At 36.8% G+C, this 19,726-nt stretch overlaps 2 protein-coding genes across 2 annotated transcripts; one reads left to right on the plus strand and one right to left on the minus strand.

Annotated features, from left to right (window-relative positions):
• Positions 1 to 12: 12 nt before the first annotated feature.
• LOC145205024 (uncharacterized) lies at positions 13 to 7,446 on the plus strand. The gene is made up of 10 exons (XM_080077659.1): positions 13 to 1,010; positions 2,374 to 2,527; positions 2,808 to 2,991; positions 3,364 to 3,483; positions 3,823 to 3,982; positions 4,397 to 4,607; positions 4,968 to 5,073; positions 5,396 to 5,556; positions 6,118 to 6,223; positions 7,206 to 7,446. The coding sequence occupies exons 1-10, from the start codon at positions 878 to 880 to the stop codon at positions 7,365 to 7,367; spliced, it is 1,497 nt and encodes a 498-aa protein (XP_079933785.1). The 5' UTR covers positions 13 to 877; the 3' UTR covers positions 7,368 to 7,446.
• A 1,008-nt stretch (positions 7,447 to 8,454) lies between these two features.
• Positions 8,455 to 18,319, minus strand: LOC145205030 (retinol dehydrogenase 10-like). Its single transcript, XM_080077666.1, has 6 exons — positions 18,167 to 18,319; positions 16,759 to 16,901; positions 15,012 to 15,161; positions 14,525 to 14,683; positions 10,315 to 10,471; positions 8,455 to 9,588 (listed from the first exon to the last, which is right to left on the minus strand). Exons 1-6 carry the CDS (start codon positions 18,223 to 18,225, stop codon positions 9,339 to 9,341), a joined length of 918 nt encoding a protein of 305 aa, XP_079933792.1. The 5' UTR covers positions 18,226 to 18,319; the 3' UTR covers positions 8,455 to 9,338.
• Positions 18,320 to 19,726: the final 1,407 nt, after the last annotated feature.

Raw genomic sequence — 19,726 nt, forward strand, 5'->3', positions numbered from 1 at the left:
TGAAATGTGGTAAACTGACAAAATACCATGTTCGGTCAAGAGACAGTTCAAATCAGCTTGAGCCACAAGACCATCATTATCCGCTTGGTTTATTTCTATGTTGCATTGTCTTTGGATTCATTTAAGTTTACCAAATTAACTTTACTGTTGATGTCAACAAAACTATATCGATACCAAGTACACATTATTGAAAGTTTCCACAAACGTATTTCATTCAATCTGTCAATTTGGTTTGGTACTTTTAAAATATAATGCCTAGTCAAATAGGTTCCAGTATGTTTTTGAAAGGTGCTGTTGTTATAACCTCTTGCAGGGTTCTTCTTTTGTATTTTACGTGGGTGAATAGGCGATCGATTGTCGGTATAGTAGTTGGAGATGTCACCAAAGTTTGTACTTATATCTGCACGAATTGTAAACCATGTTGTGTTGAAATGCATTAGGTGAGTCTACAAAACAGTTTTAAAGCCTGCCAGAAGAAGCAAACCAAATTGTCTTAACAGCTGTTGTGATATTGACTAGCATTTATGCATCAATTGGATATGATTTGTCGTTTTTAGCAGCAGGAAATAAAGAAAAGAAAACTGCATTGCAAGGAAATGTTATCCTTTTCCGGCCTGGGTTTGGAACAGCATACTAGCTTGTGGCTTGGAACAGATGGAAAACAAGTTCTGCCAGTGATACTGTTTGAGTTTTGCACGAGGTTATTGTTTAGAATCGGCTGATATTGAAACATTAGAAGGAAGTTAGGCTGGTATTGTCTTAACCAAAGGTCGTGAGCTTATATTTCAAGCTAAACAGCTGGTCAGTTAGTTTTGGCGGTCGTCTGCTGTATTCGAACCTATTCACCCAATCAAGCATTAGTTTTTGTTGCGTTACAATGCACCGATTGTATACTGCGTTGTTCTTGTCAATGCTTTATTCCATGTGCCAAGCTGAATTGAAGGGACATTTAATGCAACTTGGAAAGCAATGGGGTGACCCAACGGTTGTAACACCAGAACTATTTACAGGTAGGCCTAACTTAAGTTTTCATAACATTAGTAGGTTTACTTTACCATTTAAAATTTTACACATTGTAAAAAAGGTGGAGTCAGAACAAGTTTGCTGTAAAATCATTTTTATGCAATGTTTGTCTGATCTGCGTTTACCAAACCAAGCAACATATTACTTAACAGCCTACTACAACAACACTGGAAAACAGTTGCCACTTAAGGTAGGGTTGCCATATTTTATGAAACACAATCCCTGACAAAATTTTGCGTGAACCCAGTTTTTCTCAAACTTTAAGTCTAAATGTGTTGACGTAAGTCTGAGTGTGTATTTCAGAAAAACGAAAGTTGATTGCAGGATTTTAGCTAGTTATGCAAAATTGCGCATAACAATGATCCAAATCTGACATCACAGACAGGACAAAAACATTACAATTGTGCGCGAACAATTGCATTTTTGTTAGTTGTCATGCAATAAAGCCTATTGTTTAACAATGGAGACGGTCGATTCTCACTTGAACTTTGATTTCAACTTATCCAGTTGCACAAACTGGATAAAATAAGGATATAGAATTACTTCCACCTTTTCGAGGTCCCCGCAAAATGCCCTAAAGGACCGCGGACCCCAGTCTGAGAACCGCTGCGTTAACCATTTTTGCGATCCAAACACTTCTATTCCGGAATAAATTAGAATATTGGGAAGTCACACGGACAGCGACACGAGAAAACGTTACATACGATACTCTGATCCTTGTCAATTAACTTTCTGCGCACGCTTCTGTTTAGTTAAGTTTTTTTTAAACCAAAAATATTAAACGATGGGAGTCACAAGGACCTTTTCAAATTTGAAGAAAAATGCCTCTGTAAAAATGTTCTGATGTCTCACGCATTCGACTTTTAGTTGTGAGTTAGTTCCCTGCATAATAGGTACACAGTTAAATGAAAGTTCCCACGTTCTCATGTAGCTTCGAATGCTGTGTTTTCTTGAGACGCGGATTTTTATTTGTGTATTTAACGCATATTGTTAAACATCTAGTAACAAACAGGTATTGTTACGTGCGCACACACATCAAACAGTAACAGGTACGTTAACCTGCGCGCCGCCAGTTCACCTCTTATCGTTTCATGGTATGGACGCGGTTGTAGCTATCTACTAGAAACTTTCTCCGTTGGTACATTAATTTTTATAATATATACAAATAATTTTTCTTGAATTCCGGACTTTTAGGTACATTTTAACATTTCTCCCTGACGCAGATTTAAACACTAAGTTCCCTGACATGTCAGGGAAAATCCGGACGAATGGCAACCCTAACTAAAGGCCAGTCACAGCATAAAGTTTTGATTGCTGTTGCTGCGGTCAATTACTTCCTTGTCTCCTTAGTGCCACAGCCAAGAGATTTCTACCAGCAATTTGTGAAACCTCGACAGCCAGTCATATTTCGTGGTGCTGCGAATCACTCACTCGCAAGCAAATTGTGGACAACTGAATATTTGGCAGAAGAATATGGTGACCTAGTCGTAAGGCTCGAAGCAAGGTTGGTGATTTGTTAAACAAAACTTTACATTTTGAATGGACGAACAATGAAGTAAAAACTAATATGTTTTAGAATTTGTAGTATTTGCTTAAATGTTTACTAGAAAATTTACCATTTTTTGTCATGGCCCTCTTTAAAAGACTAAAAATCAAGGCAAAACTTACTCGAACATCATAAAGCATTTTGGCGTTGCCCGTACATCGAAGATAAAATATAACAAAAGAACTTGACCGAACTGAAGCAAATAGATAAGGCATATCAACCCTTTTTTGTTTTTCAGGTCAGAGCAGGACTCTAGTTCGCCTGTAACTGATGTTGGGTTTGGTCGAGACACAATCCGGCATTTTGCCAACAATTTCAAGTCAATGAATGCTTACGTTATATCGCAAGTACCCACACCAATGGAAAAAGACATTTCAATACCACCTTGTCTTGCATGCGGTAACTTTGCAAAAAGCATTCAGGTAGCCTACATCTCGTAAAAGGTTTTTGTTTTCGAAAAAAAATGTACGAACGAATCATCTTTGTATAACTTAACTGTTTATTTGTGTGAAGGCCATTTTAGATCAATAGCACTTGTACTGCTAGATATTGGGAACGAAATCTTCTGCGCAATTGCATTGCTTAGGTTAATCTTGGACGCCGTCTATAAACTTGAGTTTGACGTTGTCGCAACTGTTTGTCTAATATTTAGCCCACATTAACTTTGTGTAGTGAAAGGCAAACTATAGGCTTTTATTCTGAAATACGGATATAAAATAATTATCGGTACAAAATGTTAATAATCCTCCCATACTTTTTTTATTAATTTTTTTTGGAAACATTCTTTTTTGCAGGAGGTGCATCTGTTTATTACTGCCAGAGGTGGAAAGACAGCACTTCATCGGGATCCGTTTAGTAACATTCATTGCGTGTTTAACGGAACAAAGGATTGGATTTTAATAGACAATAAACATGTAAGTTAAAAATTACGTGGGTTGATTGTGATTATGTGGTCAAATTATGGTATTTTTGTGTTAAATATTTTCAATACCGTCCCTAACTTTTATCATTCTATTGTATTATTGGCTGCGGACACTGCACACTGTTTCGACCTAGGTCTCATCAGTGCAACTGGTGACGAGAAATAGGCCGTATTGGCTAGTAGTATTTGCTATTGGCTAATGCACTGACGATACCTTACATGCCGAACAGCTTATTATATATTGGCTTGATGCTTTTACGATGTATTATAGGTTTGATATAGCCTAAGTGTTAATTTGATTAATTAATTTTTCTTGTCCTTATTTTGGCAGGAGCACCTGATATACCAGAGTGACGAATCAACAGACGAATTTGGTGGTTTCTCTGAGATTAATGTGGACTCGGTTGATTTAACTTTGTTTCCAACTATTGAAGACGTTGAACATTCTTTGGTGACTCTTAACTCTGGAGACTGCATTTACATGCCTGCCAGTAAGTATAACAAGCGGGTTTCTAAATGAGCTTCGTGCAATCTACCCTCTCCATTTGTTTATCTTCGCTGAATAATGGTCGAACTGGCGATCCCATACTGCAAAGCTGTGTAGCATACAAGGCAGGCAAATGTGCTTGTGTAGCTCAGTTGGTGGAGCGCGAGTCCCGGCAAGTCTAGTGTCTATATAAATAAGTTTTTGACATCATTGAGGATGGCATGAGCATTTCAAAACTTTTGACAAATAAAGCATGTCGCCTTGTCTAGTTGGGCTGTTATTTTCACCATTAAACTTAGGAATAGATCCGTATATAGTGTTCCAAACTACATTTGTATTGGTTATTAAACGGTAGTTTGTGAAATCTAGCATAACTTTGTGTTTTATACCTTTTCAAAATGGGATCTGGATTTTACAGGTTATTGGCATCAGGTGCGAGTAAATGGCGAATACAACACAGCAGTTTCTATATGGTTCAGTCGGGATTTCCAAGTTGTGCCACAGGACTGGAGTAACTGCGTTGAAGAAATTTACCCATTTAAGCCAATGTCTGAGGTGGATATTATTTGGAGATTTTCCGGTGAAAATGGATCCCTAAGCCAGGGTCATATGGATATTCATCTATTCAGGTGTGATTGACGGCTGTTGCGAGACAAATTTGTAAAAATATACTGTTGAGTGTTGTTAATTGTGAGGTACATTGAATTAACAATCTTTTGCTCACTAAACTAACATATTTATTAAAATATTTTTATTATTTAACTTATTCGCAACGTAACAGTTTTATGATTAAAATATAAGCTAAATTGTATCTGTTTTGACTTTTTTATGGTACTATTAAAATTTAACTGCGGATATTCTAGCGCTTTAGGCTTGCTGCAAAAAGTCTTCAGCGATTTCGTCTTTGTAATTTAGTGTGTTTAGGCGCACGTGTTTCAGTACAGTTCAATGCTCATGCGAAACTATGTCTTTGGTTTGGTTTATTTCAGAGCACTTTTGTTATCCCAAGCTGACTCCAAACACCAAATATCTTTAACTGATTTTGGAAATCGTTTTATTGGTGGAAGAAAAGATGTCGCTGAAAAGCGGGAAGCGGTATGTAGGAGAAAATCGAACGTATTCAACTTTTTTAGTTCTGTACTATGATTTTTAGATTGAATATACGTTAGTTGATTGTTTAGGATAAAAACAAAAAAATGCATTGCCTTTGTTGTTTGTGTTTGTCATGTTTTTTGTAAAATTCATTAGGTTGGAAGTCCGTTTACTGCTTTTGGGTTGTCAATTTTTTACATGTGCAACGATATAAACGGTTTAAAATAGTTGCTTAATCAAAAACCTTTATACAATAAAAAGTTTGTTTACATCCACTACGCTTGTTCGTTGCTATTGTTTAGTGATTTGATTCTATTGTCTTCAGTTAGTCCGTGAACTTGGCAAAGGTTTCAATCACGTGACAGTTGACCACGTGCGCAGCCTCTCCATTGACCAACTGAAAACTTTGATGGAAATTGTTGACCCGACCGATGTATCCAACACTCAAGATTTTGAATACAGTTCCATAGATACTGTAGATATTGCGTAAGGAAACTAACTTAAAAATACTTTTTGAGAATGACAACGATTTTATAAGTCGAGTATTAAGTAACTCCTGCGTAACTTATGTAAACCATTTTGGATATTTCTGCCAGCACCCAGGACTGACTTGTATTTTTATTTAGAATACAGCAGGATGTATTCTCAATTTACAAAGGTTTTCGTGTTCGTGAACTGATATAGCGTTATTATATGAGTCACTCTTCGGGTTCAGTGAAACAGTCTGCTAACAAAATTACACGACGCTTGCAACTGTAAATCGAGATGCCAAATGTACTATGATAAACACTACATATATAGGCTGCTGCCTTCAAAATCTAAAAGCCCAGGTAAAATGGAAAACCTTAATTCAACAAAGGGATTGTTTAGATTTATGAACCTTTTGTCCTTTAGCCTCAGTTCTCCGTGGTCTAAAACCAAGGATTTATCAAACTTTATAATTCAAACTTTACGAGAAGACAATTTGAAGATTGTATACCTTCGCGGTAACGATTTAAACATAAAAAATTATGTACAACTCCAACTAGTATGATCATCTTCTTTTAGAGCCGTCGTTGCAAAATTGCTACAAACAGTTGGATCGTTTACACGGCAAGAGTTTATGAGCGAATATATGTCAACACTTGGTGGGTCCGAACTAATTGCTGGACGGGTAAGTCTAACACAATGGTTCTCTTTAATGTGTGTGTTCAAACAACATTATTCCCTAATTTAATCGACTTTTTCACATGCTATTTGTCTATGTTGAGGTTTTTCACGATTAGGGATTCTTGTTTACTCTATTCGACCTGTGGAAAACCGAAATTAATACTGAATTCCAACACGAGTTTGCCATTTACATTTGCTTAAAGGGGGCCACGAGTCTCTAACACATGGCTTTAAGTGCAAAAATCTATTGTCTTTGTCCACGGTGGCAGTGGAGAAGTCCACAAAAACATACACAATGGACAATAATATAGATAATAGCCCCAAGAAGACATTTTAGGGCTGTTGGGCATTCGGTCAAGTCCAGCAACTAGCTACTTAGCTAGGTGAAAATATTTTAGCTAATCACGGACGCAAAATGTATAAAGTCAGGCCCGAACTAAGCCTGCGTGTCAAAAAAAAAACTCGAACCCGGCCCGACTTACAACTCTGTGGCGACTACTCTATTCGGAATTATGAGTAAAACTGAGGAAGTTTGAATTATGTTTATTTGACGGTTTGTCCTCTGTGTAACAAGACTGGCAAATAGTTTTATGTGGTAGTTTACACAGACATACTTACTATTTTGCCTTCTTTATTACCTGCCAAAGGTTATTAGTTCTTTTGATACAACACAGAACACTATATACGGATCTGTTCTTAAGTCTAACGACAAACATAGCGGTCCAAAGAAACGAAAAAAGCGGCATGCTTTATTAATCAAACGTTTCGGCAAATGCTCAGGGCATCACCAGTGATATGCTGAAACGTTTCAAAAATAAAGCATGTCGCTTTCTACGTCTATTTAGAACATTATATTCACCATTAGTCTGGTTTTTATTACTTTTAGAAATTTGATCCAAACGACAGATGCGCTAACGCACAGTTTTTGCTTATTTTCGGACATGCACAAAACAGCATTATCGATAAAAACACATTGTTGTTTTAAGTTGTTTGATGCGATGGACCCCAACCAAACCGGTCGAGTGTCAAAGTCTGATGCACGCAACAACCTTGAAAAAGCGGTCCAGAATTTTACGTCAGCGCCACGTCATGACCCGACCAGTGAACGGATGTGGTTACGTCATTTAAGGGAACGAGACGAATTGTAAGAAAATTTGCAGAACAAAAATAGATGTTGTCATTTGTTAAAGATATGCAATATTGCTACAAATACATTTACAAAATACACGTTTGATTGTTTGATAAGCAATGAGCTGCAGTTGTAGTTTTTACTATTTGGTATTGAAGTTTTGCTTTGCCGTTAAAAACACATACAAATATATAAACTGTTGCTGCCACAATATATGCATATAATATAAGATAAATGTTACTTTGGTGATCGGAAATCGGTCTGTGGGAAAAAGATTGTTTCTCGAGTAATAGCACATTCATAAATCGTGCGACACCATGAACATTAAAACGGACGTGTTGCTCTCTGCTTGCTACAGGCAGTTGCCTAAAGACATTTAATTAGAAGTCCTTGCATTTCTGATCTTTGCGTTTATCGTGTCGCCGTTTGCGTTTTTTCGTTTTATTCGTTGCGGTTTTTACTTTTTAAATGTTATTACCCCGATGAAGGCGACTTAAATAGGGCGTTAAAATGTCAGTCAAAACGAAAGAGCGGCATTTAGCTTACATTCACACACGTTACGCTTCCATACAGCCCGGCTTTCGTGCTTAAAACTGGTACACACATCGAACTAGCACCTGTCCATTAATTGTGAAGTCGAATTTTTAGGGTAACCTAACCTCGGCGTTTTCCAGCTAACAATTAAAACTTGCACCTGAAATTTAAGGGTCGATGCACCTGAATACGTGTGAACTTTACAGTGTAAATGATACCAGTGTTGTATCTCGAAATCTTTGCGAACAGAGCTTGTAGCTTTATTCTAGGTCTAATATTGAATTGATATTTAAATTCCGTTCCGTTCTATGGACGAACAATGGATCTATTTGATGATAGTTTAAATAATATGGAGACCATTCGCTCATCGGATTTTGTCAAAGCTTATCAATGAGGCCTTTAACTAGTTTTGAAGTGCTGGGCTTTAACAAAACGAATCCGAGACAAAATTTGAACCAATTACTGAGCGAGATTGGGCAATGCATAAGCGGACAAATTGCTATTTGTAACTTGTAAAGTGGAATTTGTCTTAAGTGAGAGGTTAAGTTAACATTTCGTGTTTTTTTTATGAATTTCTGTCATTGTTTGCTTGTTGATAGTTTGGTAATTACGCAACACAAAATCGTGTACAAAATATCACAAAAATCACAGTATTATGAAACGAAATTACAAAAGTAAGTGAAAAATAAAAATCATATACATTAGCCCCATAGCAAGTCATATGCAAAAAATATCACAAAACAACATACGCGAGTGGATGTCTCGAAAATAGCCGTACAGTAACATGTCAGAGACATATACACTGTTCTTTGTTACTGCGTAAACTTGCTTACAAAATAATTAATAAACACTGATACTTGTATGCTGGCCATCGGCAGGGCGTTGACATTGGCTGTGCGTAAATTATATTAAAATGAAAGTTTCGCAAAGGTCATCGAATTTTTGTCTTGCAGCTAAATCATGAAAAGGGAAAATACATGTTCTTTATACAAACACTGTTCAATTTGCGTGCATTGAAAACCTTGACAAAAGGCTAGCAAAACTATAATACTGGGTATAATCCAAGTTATTTTTTCGAATAAACAACGTATTATTGGAAAATCACAGGACATTTGAAAACTCTAGAAAAGTAAGATTTGGTGATGAAAGTAATTTCAAATCTTTACCTGTTATCGGAAATACCCTAAATTGTTGAGCATTGAACCATGACGTGTGTGGTTGAGCAGAAAATATTTCGCAGACAACGACAAAAATACGGTTCACTAAACATATTGGCTTACAAAACTTTCCCGATCCAAAATAACTGTTTTCAGCAAAAAGAACATCTTAAAAACGCATACAAATTACTTCAGTTAAAATTAATATCGACGACATCACTTTAAGCGCCTTCAATTTTCGCAGCCAATTTTGTGGCACATCCAAATTGTTTGTCAATTTTTAATGTGGTACAATTTGTCTATTCTCGCAATTTTGTCTGGTACGGACGGTTCGGAATGAAACGACTAATTGCGTCATTAGCCCCGGTGTATTCGTAAACCGCGGCTAAAACCTTCATTGGCATCCATGTTGAAAGATTGTAGCTGATATACATGACGCGTGGTACAGCTACAAATGGACGATTAGTGAGCACAGCGTGCATTATCGCATCCACGCATTCTCCTGGAGACAAACTTCTTGTCAACACGTCGCTTTTCAATCCCACTCCCCTAAAACAATACAAGGATGTTGATTACAGGGAAAAACAACTTGGCGTCAGTTGTTTTTGGTTTCGGTTGTCAAAAGCAGAATTGTAAGCAGATCCGATCTGAAAGCAGGCCTAGAAGCGCAAAACCAGACTCAAACGCATGTTTTGTAATGAAGCTCAAATTATACCCGTAAAAGAAATTTTCTACGGCTGAGAATAGAGGCAAACCAAAATCAAGTCAGTTTTATTCAAAAAGCGTTTGGAACAATGTTTTCTCGAAACTTTTTTATGTTCTTTGCCTCTGTCTTTTGTCACATTAACAAGCGGTCTTCATATATTTTAGGCATGTCCTAATAAAATGCATTGTTTCATAAATGATATTTCACACGCTTTTTAACATGATGATTTTTATTGTATGCGAGGAAAGCTAGAGCTGGCCGATTCACAATTATTATTGGCAGTTATGCGTTGCAAAGATATTAAGATTCCAAATTTTTCGCCTAGTCCATGTCTCATTTGGTAACTGCTCTATGGTCTACTTTTAGTACTTGAACAACATTTGAACTTTCTACCGAAATTCCTCAGATCTTTTAAATCAGAGGTTTTTAAGCTTTTCCCCTCATTTTCCTTTATTTAGCTTTCTGGTGTAAAATCTACCTCCAAGGGTCTTTATTTTTTTAATGACTGATGTTGTCCATCAAATTTACCCCAGGTCCGATTGAAAAGCTCTGCTCTATTTTAAACTCACTTAAACATTCCAGTTTTGACGTGATACGGACAAACCATGGTAGTTTTTATTCCGTCGCACTTTTTCTTCTGCAGGTCATAGTAAAGCGCTTGATGCAACCCGACAGCTGCATGCTTGCTTGAACAGTAGTCTGGCATTCCCGGTGAGGAAAACAAACCTTAACAAACACAACAAGTTTCATACAAACATAAGCCTTTACTACACAATTTGTAAGTTTATCCTTAATAGGTATGATATATTCAAGAGTTTTCATTTGAAATTGCGTTGGCCAGAAAAATCAAGATAACGGTGGGATTCGAACCCTCAACGGTTAAAAAAAAACGAATATAAAACCAAAACAACAACGGACTCGGTTATCGCATGCAGTATAAATCAGCCAAAGACACAGAAGGAAGGATATAAAAGATACACTGGTATGTGGTTTAAATTGACGCACTATCCAGTTTTTATGGGTTTATAGTCCATACCCACATAAGCGCATTAATGTGTTAGCCTGTGGTAGGGATTGTGCATCACATGTCAGATTAGGACCTGCAGCTCCGTAGGATCACGTAGTTGTGGTTTATAATCGGATTTCTATGAAACAAAGCAAACCTTATTTTGTCCAAGTGACCAAGAACCTTATTGTTCATTATATAAATTAGCGTTTTTCCATTTCTGCATAGGTCATTTGCTTTGACGTCACGTTTATTCCGTTATTGTGTATGTCGCATTTGAGTAGATTGGTTTAAAAGTGCGTTTTATTTGTATTTGTAGCATAAAGCAACAACCTTACTAACCAGACTTATTTAATGTGCATGACTGGTTTAATGACATGACCTTACGATGGTTTATAAAAAAACATAAATGCCACGTACAGAACTTGTGCATATAGATGATGCAGACGTTTCAACAATCGCTACTCAACAAAAATAAAATTGCCACAAGAGCTTTGTTAAGTTAATATTACGCCTGGCAGCAATAGCTTATGTAGTGTTCCTATGTTGCAACGGAATTGGTCGTTTTTTTGAGATACAGTTGCCGTATTCAAATTAATAACTTGATTTTGAGTGTTTAACATTTCGGAAATTTACAGTGTTTGATGAAATATCTTCTAAACCTTTTTCGTTGTAACTTGAACTCGATGAAAGCCGCCTAATCAGCATGTGATGTTCGACAGATTGGGATAAGTAACTAGCATCAAAACAGGATGTCAAATTGTCCCAGGAAAACGGACATTGTTGCGGTTGACAAACCCTATCAATCTGACATCGCCAGACTGTTGGGCTACCCTGCGGCAATCTTGCCCTTGTTTATGGCCAATTTAAACCTCCATTTTAATACCATTGAATATCAACTCTGCCATTTTCGAACCAGTGGTTAGATAAAGTGAATTCCGACTCATTTTTATTGAATGACAAAACATACATTTCTATAATCTTTTTTAACGCGTGACCACTGGGATTTTTATTGCGTAGTCAATTTAGCTACACATTAATTTGGCATGAAACTAAATAAACTGTTTCCATGTTGATTCAAAAGCCCATGATACATATTTATAAATCCCCAAATGATAACCGGATATTGAATTATGCGCTTTGCCGTGTAAGAACATGAAAACAGACTGAGACCATCACGTTGAATTTAACAAACGCGGGAGTTATATACAATCTCACGCTTGATCAATTTGCACCAAACAAACGCTTATAGGGTGAACATTTGTAGTTTTACATTACTTACTTTACTTTATTCTGTAACCAAAAAAGGGCTATAGAGGAATACAGATTTAAAAGTATTATTGGAGATCTTGTGTAATTCGGTTTTAAATTGGAGTCAAGGTACCGCAAAACAGTTCACGGGCACCACAAAACGATTTTAATTTCAAAGCTACATGGCTCAAAGGTTTACACCCATGTTTGTCGACCACAATGTTCTGCCGCAGAATATTGAAAAAAGTCATTTTGGAAAACTGTGTACGGATCTAATCAAAATTAAATTACTGTTTAAGTCTGTGTATAGTGTTCCTAAATGTACCGATCTGTTTATAGGTTTTATGATGAAAATAACATTTGAACAATAAAGCATGTCGCCTTTTACGTCTATATGGGCCGTTATTTTCATCTTTAAATAAAGGCATGTTTGCAAACATGTGTAATTTTTATGTTAATGCTTATTGTTTTTAACTACACCTTTTTTCTATGTAGTGCTGTGACTTGACTTTACGCAATGGAACTGTTCAAGTGTATAACTGAAAACGCCGAAAACACCTATGGGCCTATGTGCAAAAAGTTCTCCAACGTTCATGGCATGGACTCCATCAGTGCTGGATTAAGGGTCTGCTGGCCTGTAGGCACAATTTATAAGTGGCTGAAAATCAAGATTGCCAACTAAAAAATTAGAACTAGAAAAGTGGCTTTCTGATATACTTCCATTTTATATATTCTATACGACATTTACCAACTTACTACACTATACACAATTTATCTATATGTATGATTGTTTTTGCAAGCAAAAACGAATGGGTCCCCACACGCGCGTTTATGCGGATTTACGGTAAACCTATGTTGCGGTTATTTTTAGATTTTGTAGATAAAAGCATTAACTTAACTTTAAAATTTTTTGTCCATATTCTTTTTGCATCATTATTGTCATATAATTACAAAAAAACGGTGAAAAAAGAACGGGAAAAATACTTTCAATTTAATCTCTTGCTTTGACCTTGATATTGTCGTTCAAGTTCAGTATTTAAACATAAATTTTCCTAGAAAGCCTTAACTGTTATATTAGACACTATATAAAAAAGTCGTTTGCTACAAAGGTATACATAACAACCTGGTTTTCACTTAACTTCGTTTCGCAAAAGCGACCGTTTAACGACCTTTTTACACTGTTTTTAACAGCATGCAGTCCTCAGTGTTCAACAATACCGTTTAGCCTAATTTATACATGACTTAAGTACTGATTCTTGAATTGATTTGTCAAAAATAAAGAAGATACGTTATGACGAAAAATTCGTAACTGTGTTGTAATGCCTACAAGTTGACCTTTAGTGACCCGTGGTTATGCGACGGCCAAGCTGACAACGAGAATTTAAAGACCATTTATCGTGGCGTTCTAAAAAGTTAAGTTTATTTTTCATATTTATGTTGATCAACGACGTTTTGCCCGACATAAACGAAACCGAAGTACGTTTATTGAGATTAAATTACGTCTTAGGTGTAAAACCTTCGCCAAAACTGAAAATGCGCGTAGTAACTCAATAAAACGACACAGCATTGCTGCACACAAAAACAGCTGATTTCTAATCACCCAAACGACTGTCTCGTAAAACACGTCTGTCCGGACGTCAAGCTGAGCACTCCCGCTCTGCGGCCTTAATCGTAAACCAGTGAATTCCTCCCTTGGGACTTATATCTGACTGACAGGGTACACATATTATGGGTTGTAAAGGTAACTGGCAAAATTTTAAATACTAAACGAATAGCCTGCTTAAACAATGTTCCAATATTTCTGCACCATAGGGCTTCTGCTTTAGCAAGTATAGCCGATTTAAAAATTTCACGTTTTGGGGGGCTGTGGGTGAACCGAGGGATCAAACGGGGTCAAAATTCACATGGACCATCTTTAGACCAATATCTATAATGTGTGTAAATTTGAAAAAGTTTGAACCATTCTTTCTTGACCAAAACGTGGGAACAATAGCCGCGCTAAAAATTTCACGTTTTGGGGAGGTGTGGGTGAACTGAGGGATTAAACGGGGTCAAAATTCACATGGACCATCTTTAGACCAATATCTGTAATGTGTGTAAATTTGAAAAAGTTTGAACCATTCTTTCTTGACCAAAACGTGGGAACAAATCCGCGTTAGACGGAAAAAAAGAAAAAAGAAAATAAGAAAATAAGAAAAAAAGAAAAAAAGAAAAAAAAAATACGGACAAAAACAATATGTGTCCCCTTCAGGGAAGGGGACCCATAATTATCAGTGTTGCCAAATCATTCTACTGATTTTAAGTGGCCTGGATTTTTGACTGGCCTGTAGGCAGGTGCCTACTTTGCCTAGTGGTTAATCGGGCACTGGACTCCATGCCATTAACACTAGGCCCATGACATTTCAATCGTAACGCTGTGCATGTATCTGATCTAAGATTTCTTAAACTACGGCTTATCTAGGATGGACGTGCTTTTGTTGTCCGAACATAGGGTACGTTTTAACCTGAGTTTGTATACTTACCAACTACGCTGGCTAGTGTCACAACATGGCCGTGGTTACGTTCCAACATCGATGGCAAAAATTCTCGTAACATCCAGAAATGAGCCAAGACGTTGACTTTAAAGGTTTGTTCAATCTGCCACTCTGTGAGTTCAAGCAGATCTTTGGCGAAAACCACTCCTGGAAAATGAAATGTTTAGTCTATACTTTACACCTTATGCGTTGTTATGTCATACTACGTTAATATAGGTTTATCTAAAAAACGTAGATTGTTAAAAAGAAGACTTTCCAGACTTTTTTATCATCAGTTTTGTGGCATACGTTAAAAAATGAAGAAGATAAATTTAGGGTAAATTGTGATGAAAACAAATAAGGGGTTTTGTCTTCGTAAGTGACCAACGAGTAAACAAACCACATCGGGTTTAGAACTTCCTGGCCCAGAAAGTAAGATTGTGTTATCTTTAGTAATTCATACCAAACCATATTTTATGTGTGTTTAACTCTGTACCTGCGTTGTTAACGAGTATGGTGATATCTCCGAATGCTTCTCGAGACTTAACCGCAGCCTCACGGATGTTTTCAATCTTTGACACGTCACATACTCCGGCATATACTTCACCACCGATCTCCCGAACTAGTTTAGTGGTTTGGTCCAATCCTGTTTAACACAAAATATTTAAATTTGCCTACTATGCACGATTTTGTTGATTAAATTGATTATGACCAGGTTAGCCACCTATTACAAATTACAAATAGGAACGGAGTTGTAAACGGGCCAGAAACTGGAGCCCGAAGCTGGCCCGAATCCAAAAGTACAAGCCTAAAACCCGGCCCGAACCCGAATCGTTTTTGAGAAGTCCGTTAGGCCCGAAAGTTTGATCGACAGGCCCATACATAGAAGCCTCAGGACAATAGAACAACAATTGGTTTTGAACGAGGCGCTTTATGGCTGTTTGACATTAGGTCAGGTCCAGAAACTGGCTACTTAGCTAGTTAAATTTATTTAAAGAAAATTCAGACACAGATTGTGAAGTCAGGCCCGAATCAAGCTCAAAACGTGCCCGAACCCGGCCCGACTTACAACTCTGATGGGGAATGTATGTGCGGAAACGTATATAAACAAACATACATCTTTTTTCGTGTAAATCGGTAAGTGTTGCCAACATAAAATACCTCGGTTAGTCCGGACCCGTTTGGACCAACAATTTTGTCAGAATTTGGTGAAGATCCGGATTAACCGAATCCGATTTAACCGAGGTTTACTGTCAGGTCTAATTGTAAAATGAGTGTCTGGTTTTAATTTTAAATAGGAAATGAATTATTCACAAACAGCTCTTAATCAAGTAAATTTGCATCTCTCCTGATAGCCACAACCTACTGCCTATATATGCCACTTTGTACGTCATGCCGACAAGAAGTGGAATATCCTATACGCAGTATCACGGAGTTAAAAGGAAAACGTTCAAATGAAAACATTCTGCGAAATTTGCTACAAACTATTTGAACGATCCAAATCACAAATGTACCAGTTTTCCGTGAAACATTCAATACGTGAATTTTGAGGTCACGTTTACAGAAAATCATAATGCAAAGCCGTTGTTAGGCACTGCTAATAATTAAAATAATTGATGACTAAAAATTAACATATATGGTGCAGCATACAACCTATGAGCTGAAGTTACGACTTTGCCTTGGCGTAAATACTTTTTGTCGGTGTAATACTGCTTTTGCTTTAATCATGTTTCAAAATGTTTAGTGTCAGCAGATTAAAAAATGCCTTGAAACGTGCATAGCTGAGCCAAACTACGCAACAAGGGCTCAATACGATGCTTCTTTTAAATATAGTATAACTATTATAAGTTTGACATTCATTGGTTAAAAAAGGTTGATTTTAGTCTTTTCAGCCCAACTTACAGCAGGACTTTTGAACCCGATTGGTGCAAGATCTTTGAGCTATTCTAGTAAAATGCCCTTTACGATAAATGTAAGTACTTTACCTATACTTATATGAAGGCATAGATTCTATTTCCGAAATTTTAAGTTGGCTTCAATTGTTTCAACTTTTGGTCATGAATACCAGTTTAAAACTTTTATACCGTTAAACATATATGTTTAAAGTCAAAAATTGACACGGTTTTGTTGAATTATACAACATACCGAAAGGTGCAAGTCACGTATAAACCTTTGCGGCGACTTGGTAATCATTCACTCGTATACAAACATTAAGCCGTGCTGGCATGGCTCATTTTTCATACCTGCTTGGTCCATATCCCATAATATCAACTTTGCTTTTCTTTTTGCAAACTCCATTGCAAGTAGCCTTCCCATACCGTTTCCAGCTCCTGTTATAAGACATACCTCCCCTTCGACTGATTTGTATTTCGCAGGTAATATCCATCTGTATGGAAAGCAAAAAATGTTTGTATGCTTTCAGTAATATGAGTATGACAATTTTATGAAATTAACCTAAACCGTAAAAAGTCCTGATGTAATCTATAGTGTTAAACCTATAGTGTTAGACTAGTTTGCTTTGCGTGTGAAACAGTTGGTCATATTTTAACAATACAACGGTACATGAAAGTTATTCTACTAAAACGAACTGTTCACATGGTGATGGATGGACAGGGCTACAAAAACGACTGCTTCACTATCTTTACAACACTCCTACATACGATGAAATTTACACAATGTGTAGCACTGGGTAAAAGTAATCTTTGGGTATTTACCTCAGGCATTCATTTGTTACAATATGACAATAGATAAAAAGGATTGGAGTGACCCGCCAAGTAATATGTCACATTCTTTACTGACAAAACAATGTACTTATAGTACACGCCAACGACTAAGTCAAAGCTTTCCAATTCAAAGAACAACAAAAACAACACACATGCATTTAACGTTACAAATTGTTAATTTTGTTTTTCAACAGGCAAATACTGTAGGCGAATTTGTTATCTCTACCGTGTGTATAAACGTGTAGGCGTGGCTATACCGATGCAAGTTAACAAACTGCTATGCTCGCAATCTATATCGTACATTGCAAAACACAAACTCCCATGGAGATATGCTGCTCATCATTCCATATGGTATTGTCGTGATATATGGCTAACTGCTTTGGGTGTGGCTGTTTATTTTGAAAGTTATGCATCACAACCAAGTAAAAAGCCTATTGCGCAATATTGATATATCCCTGAGGCGTTACAACCTGTATGATATTTGCAACAATGCAGTACATTCGGCGTCCACCCTCGAACGTGGTAAAAAGGCGAAACAGTTATTGCCGCAACGTGTTATGCCTTTATAGACAAAGTGTACAAATGTTAACGCCTGATTTGACTACCACAAAATGACCAACGAGCCTTGCAGTTAAACGTATTCGGTTGCGGTCATTCATTTACATTCGGTCTGTTGTCAAGCATTTTGTCCGAGCAAACATTATGTAAAACACAACACATAACAGTCAAACACATAACGGTCAAAACCTTAACACATACCCAACAACCAAAATTGCAAACGCTAATGTCAAGGTTGTCAGATAACGCTTCGTAATAATGGCAAACGTATTTGAGAAATTTACACAATCAATTCTAATTTTCCTGAAATAAAAAGCAGTGTTAATCTGCAAACTAAGTACTTTGAAAGTTCTCATATATTTTCACCCACCGAAGTATTGTTTCTACTAGCGACTTGAGAACAATCCACAGCAATTCCAAGAGGTTCATCGCTCAAAGTCTGCGTCTCAACTGCCCTTATCGCAAAACCACGCTTGCTTGAGGCCAAGTCTGCTCTCACACATATCAAGCGAAGAATCACAACACTGCGTGACGGTACAGTCGCCAACGTGTTCAGCCCCTTTTTTCTTTTTTTTTGTGTCTGCTCTTCTGCATCGTCTAGCGGAAAAGATGATAGGCGGGAAAATCCCAGCTGATGATGTCCTCTTCACTGCGAGCACTGAACAAAAGACTAAATATATGTATATCAGTGTGGTACACTAACAATTAGTTAAACGTTTAATGTAGTAGTTTAATTTAAGTTTGCATACCTCAGGGTTTTTGTTGAGTATCTTTTAGTCCTATGTTACTGCTTTTAAAATCACATTTTTGTTTTATTGACGTCTAATTTTTTTCGTATATTTATTACTTGAAGTCTTCTTCAAGGCGGCGTTTTTCATGTACAAATTTGGGTTATAGCAACTTTTTGGGTTATAGCAACGATTTATGGTTGTAGTGTTAACACAAAAACCTTAATAGAAAAGCTTTCTGAAAATAGGCGCACTAGGTTGGCTTTGTTTACGCGAAAGTTAATGATTGATAAAGTTGCTGAAAACACTGACGGCTGATTCAAACGGAATTGATTGAATAAGTAGTAAAAATGGCGAATCATATCAAATACATGTGAATAAGTTTTAAGTAGACCCAATGAAACTTTACTTTTATTTGGATTAGCTTCTGTTTGCAGTCAACAACTTTTAGTCAAGTTTTAGTGCTTGGAGAAGGAAGAAATAGTTTTACTTTAAGAGCATTTGTAGTTTTGGGAACAAGGCCTGTTAGTACAACTGTGTCTTGTATGGAGATGTGAGTTATAGGTTCTGAAAAATATAGCCTATTTACAAAACTTTTTGATCGATTTTGTTTTGCCATTTAAATAAAAAAAACTATTTAATGTATGTTGATTTTGCAGCTGATCATTTATTGGCTCTATGCTTTTACATTATGTTGATTTTCCAACTATAAAATCCAGCTTTAACCTTTATCCTGTGTATTTTATTAACCTTTATCCTGTGTATTTTATTTTGCACACAATTACCGTGTAGTGCTTAGAATGCACATTTGGTACAAAGACAACATGGTGTGTTGGTAATAAAGTAAGTCAATAAACGTGTGCTCCTATAATCGAGTAGCTTGTGAAGAGCCACTTTGCCATTTCAATGACTGATTTACTATCATCTACAGTTAACTAGCGTTCCGCGGTTCAACAGCAAATTGCCTCTAGTACTTGTACGAACATCTGTGCAGTCTTTTCAGGGCTGCAGCACTAAGTCCAAAGTTGACTAGTTTACTGGCATTGTCTTGTAAACCAAAGGTATTGTTTCGTCACAATGCATGTTGTTAATATCGAACAGTTTTGTGTTGGAAAGTTATTCCAGCCAGGGCAAGTGTAGCAGTTTTACAGCCGAGTCTTTCGCCACTCTTATAGGAAACATGTTCTGGTATATTTCCGAGT

The sequence above is a fragment of the Phallusia mammillata genome, chromosome 8 (genome assembly GCF_965637545.1).
Source record: "Phallusia mammillata chromosome 8, kaPhaMamm4.hap1.1, whole genome shotgun sequence".
NCBI classification, from domain to species: Eukaryota; Metazoa; Chordata; class Ascidiacea; order Phlebobranchia; family Ascidiidae; genus Phallusia; species Phallusia mammillata.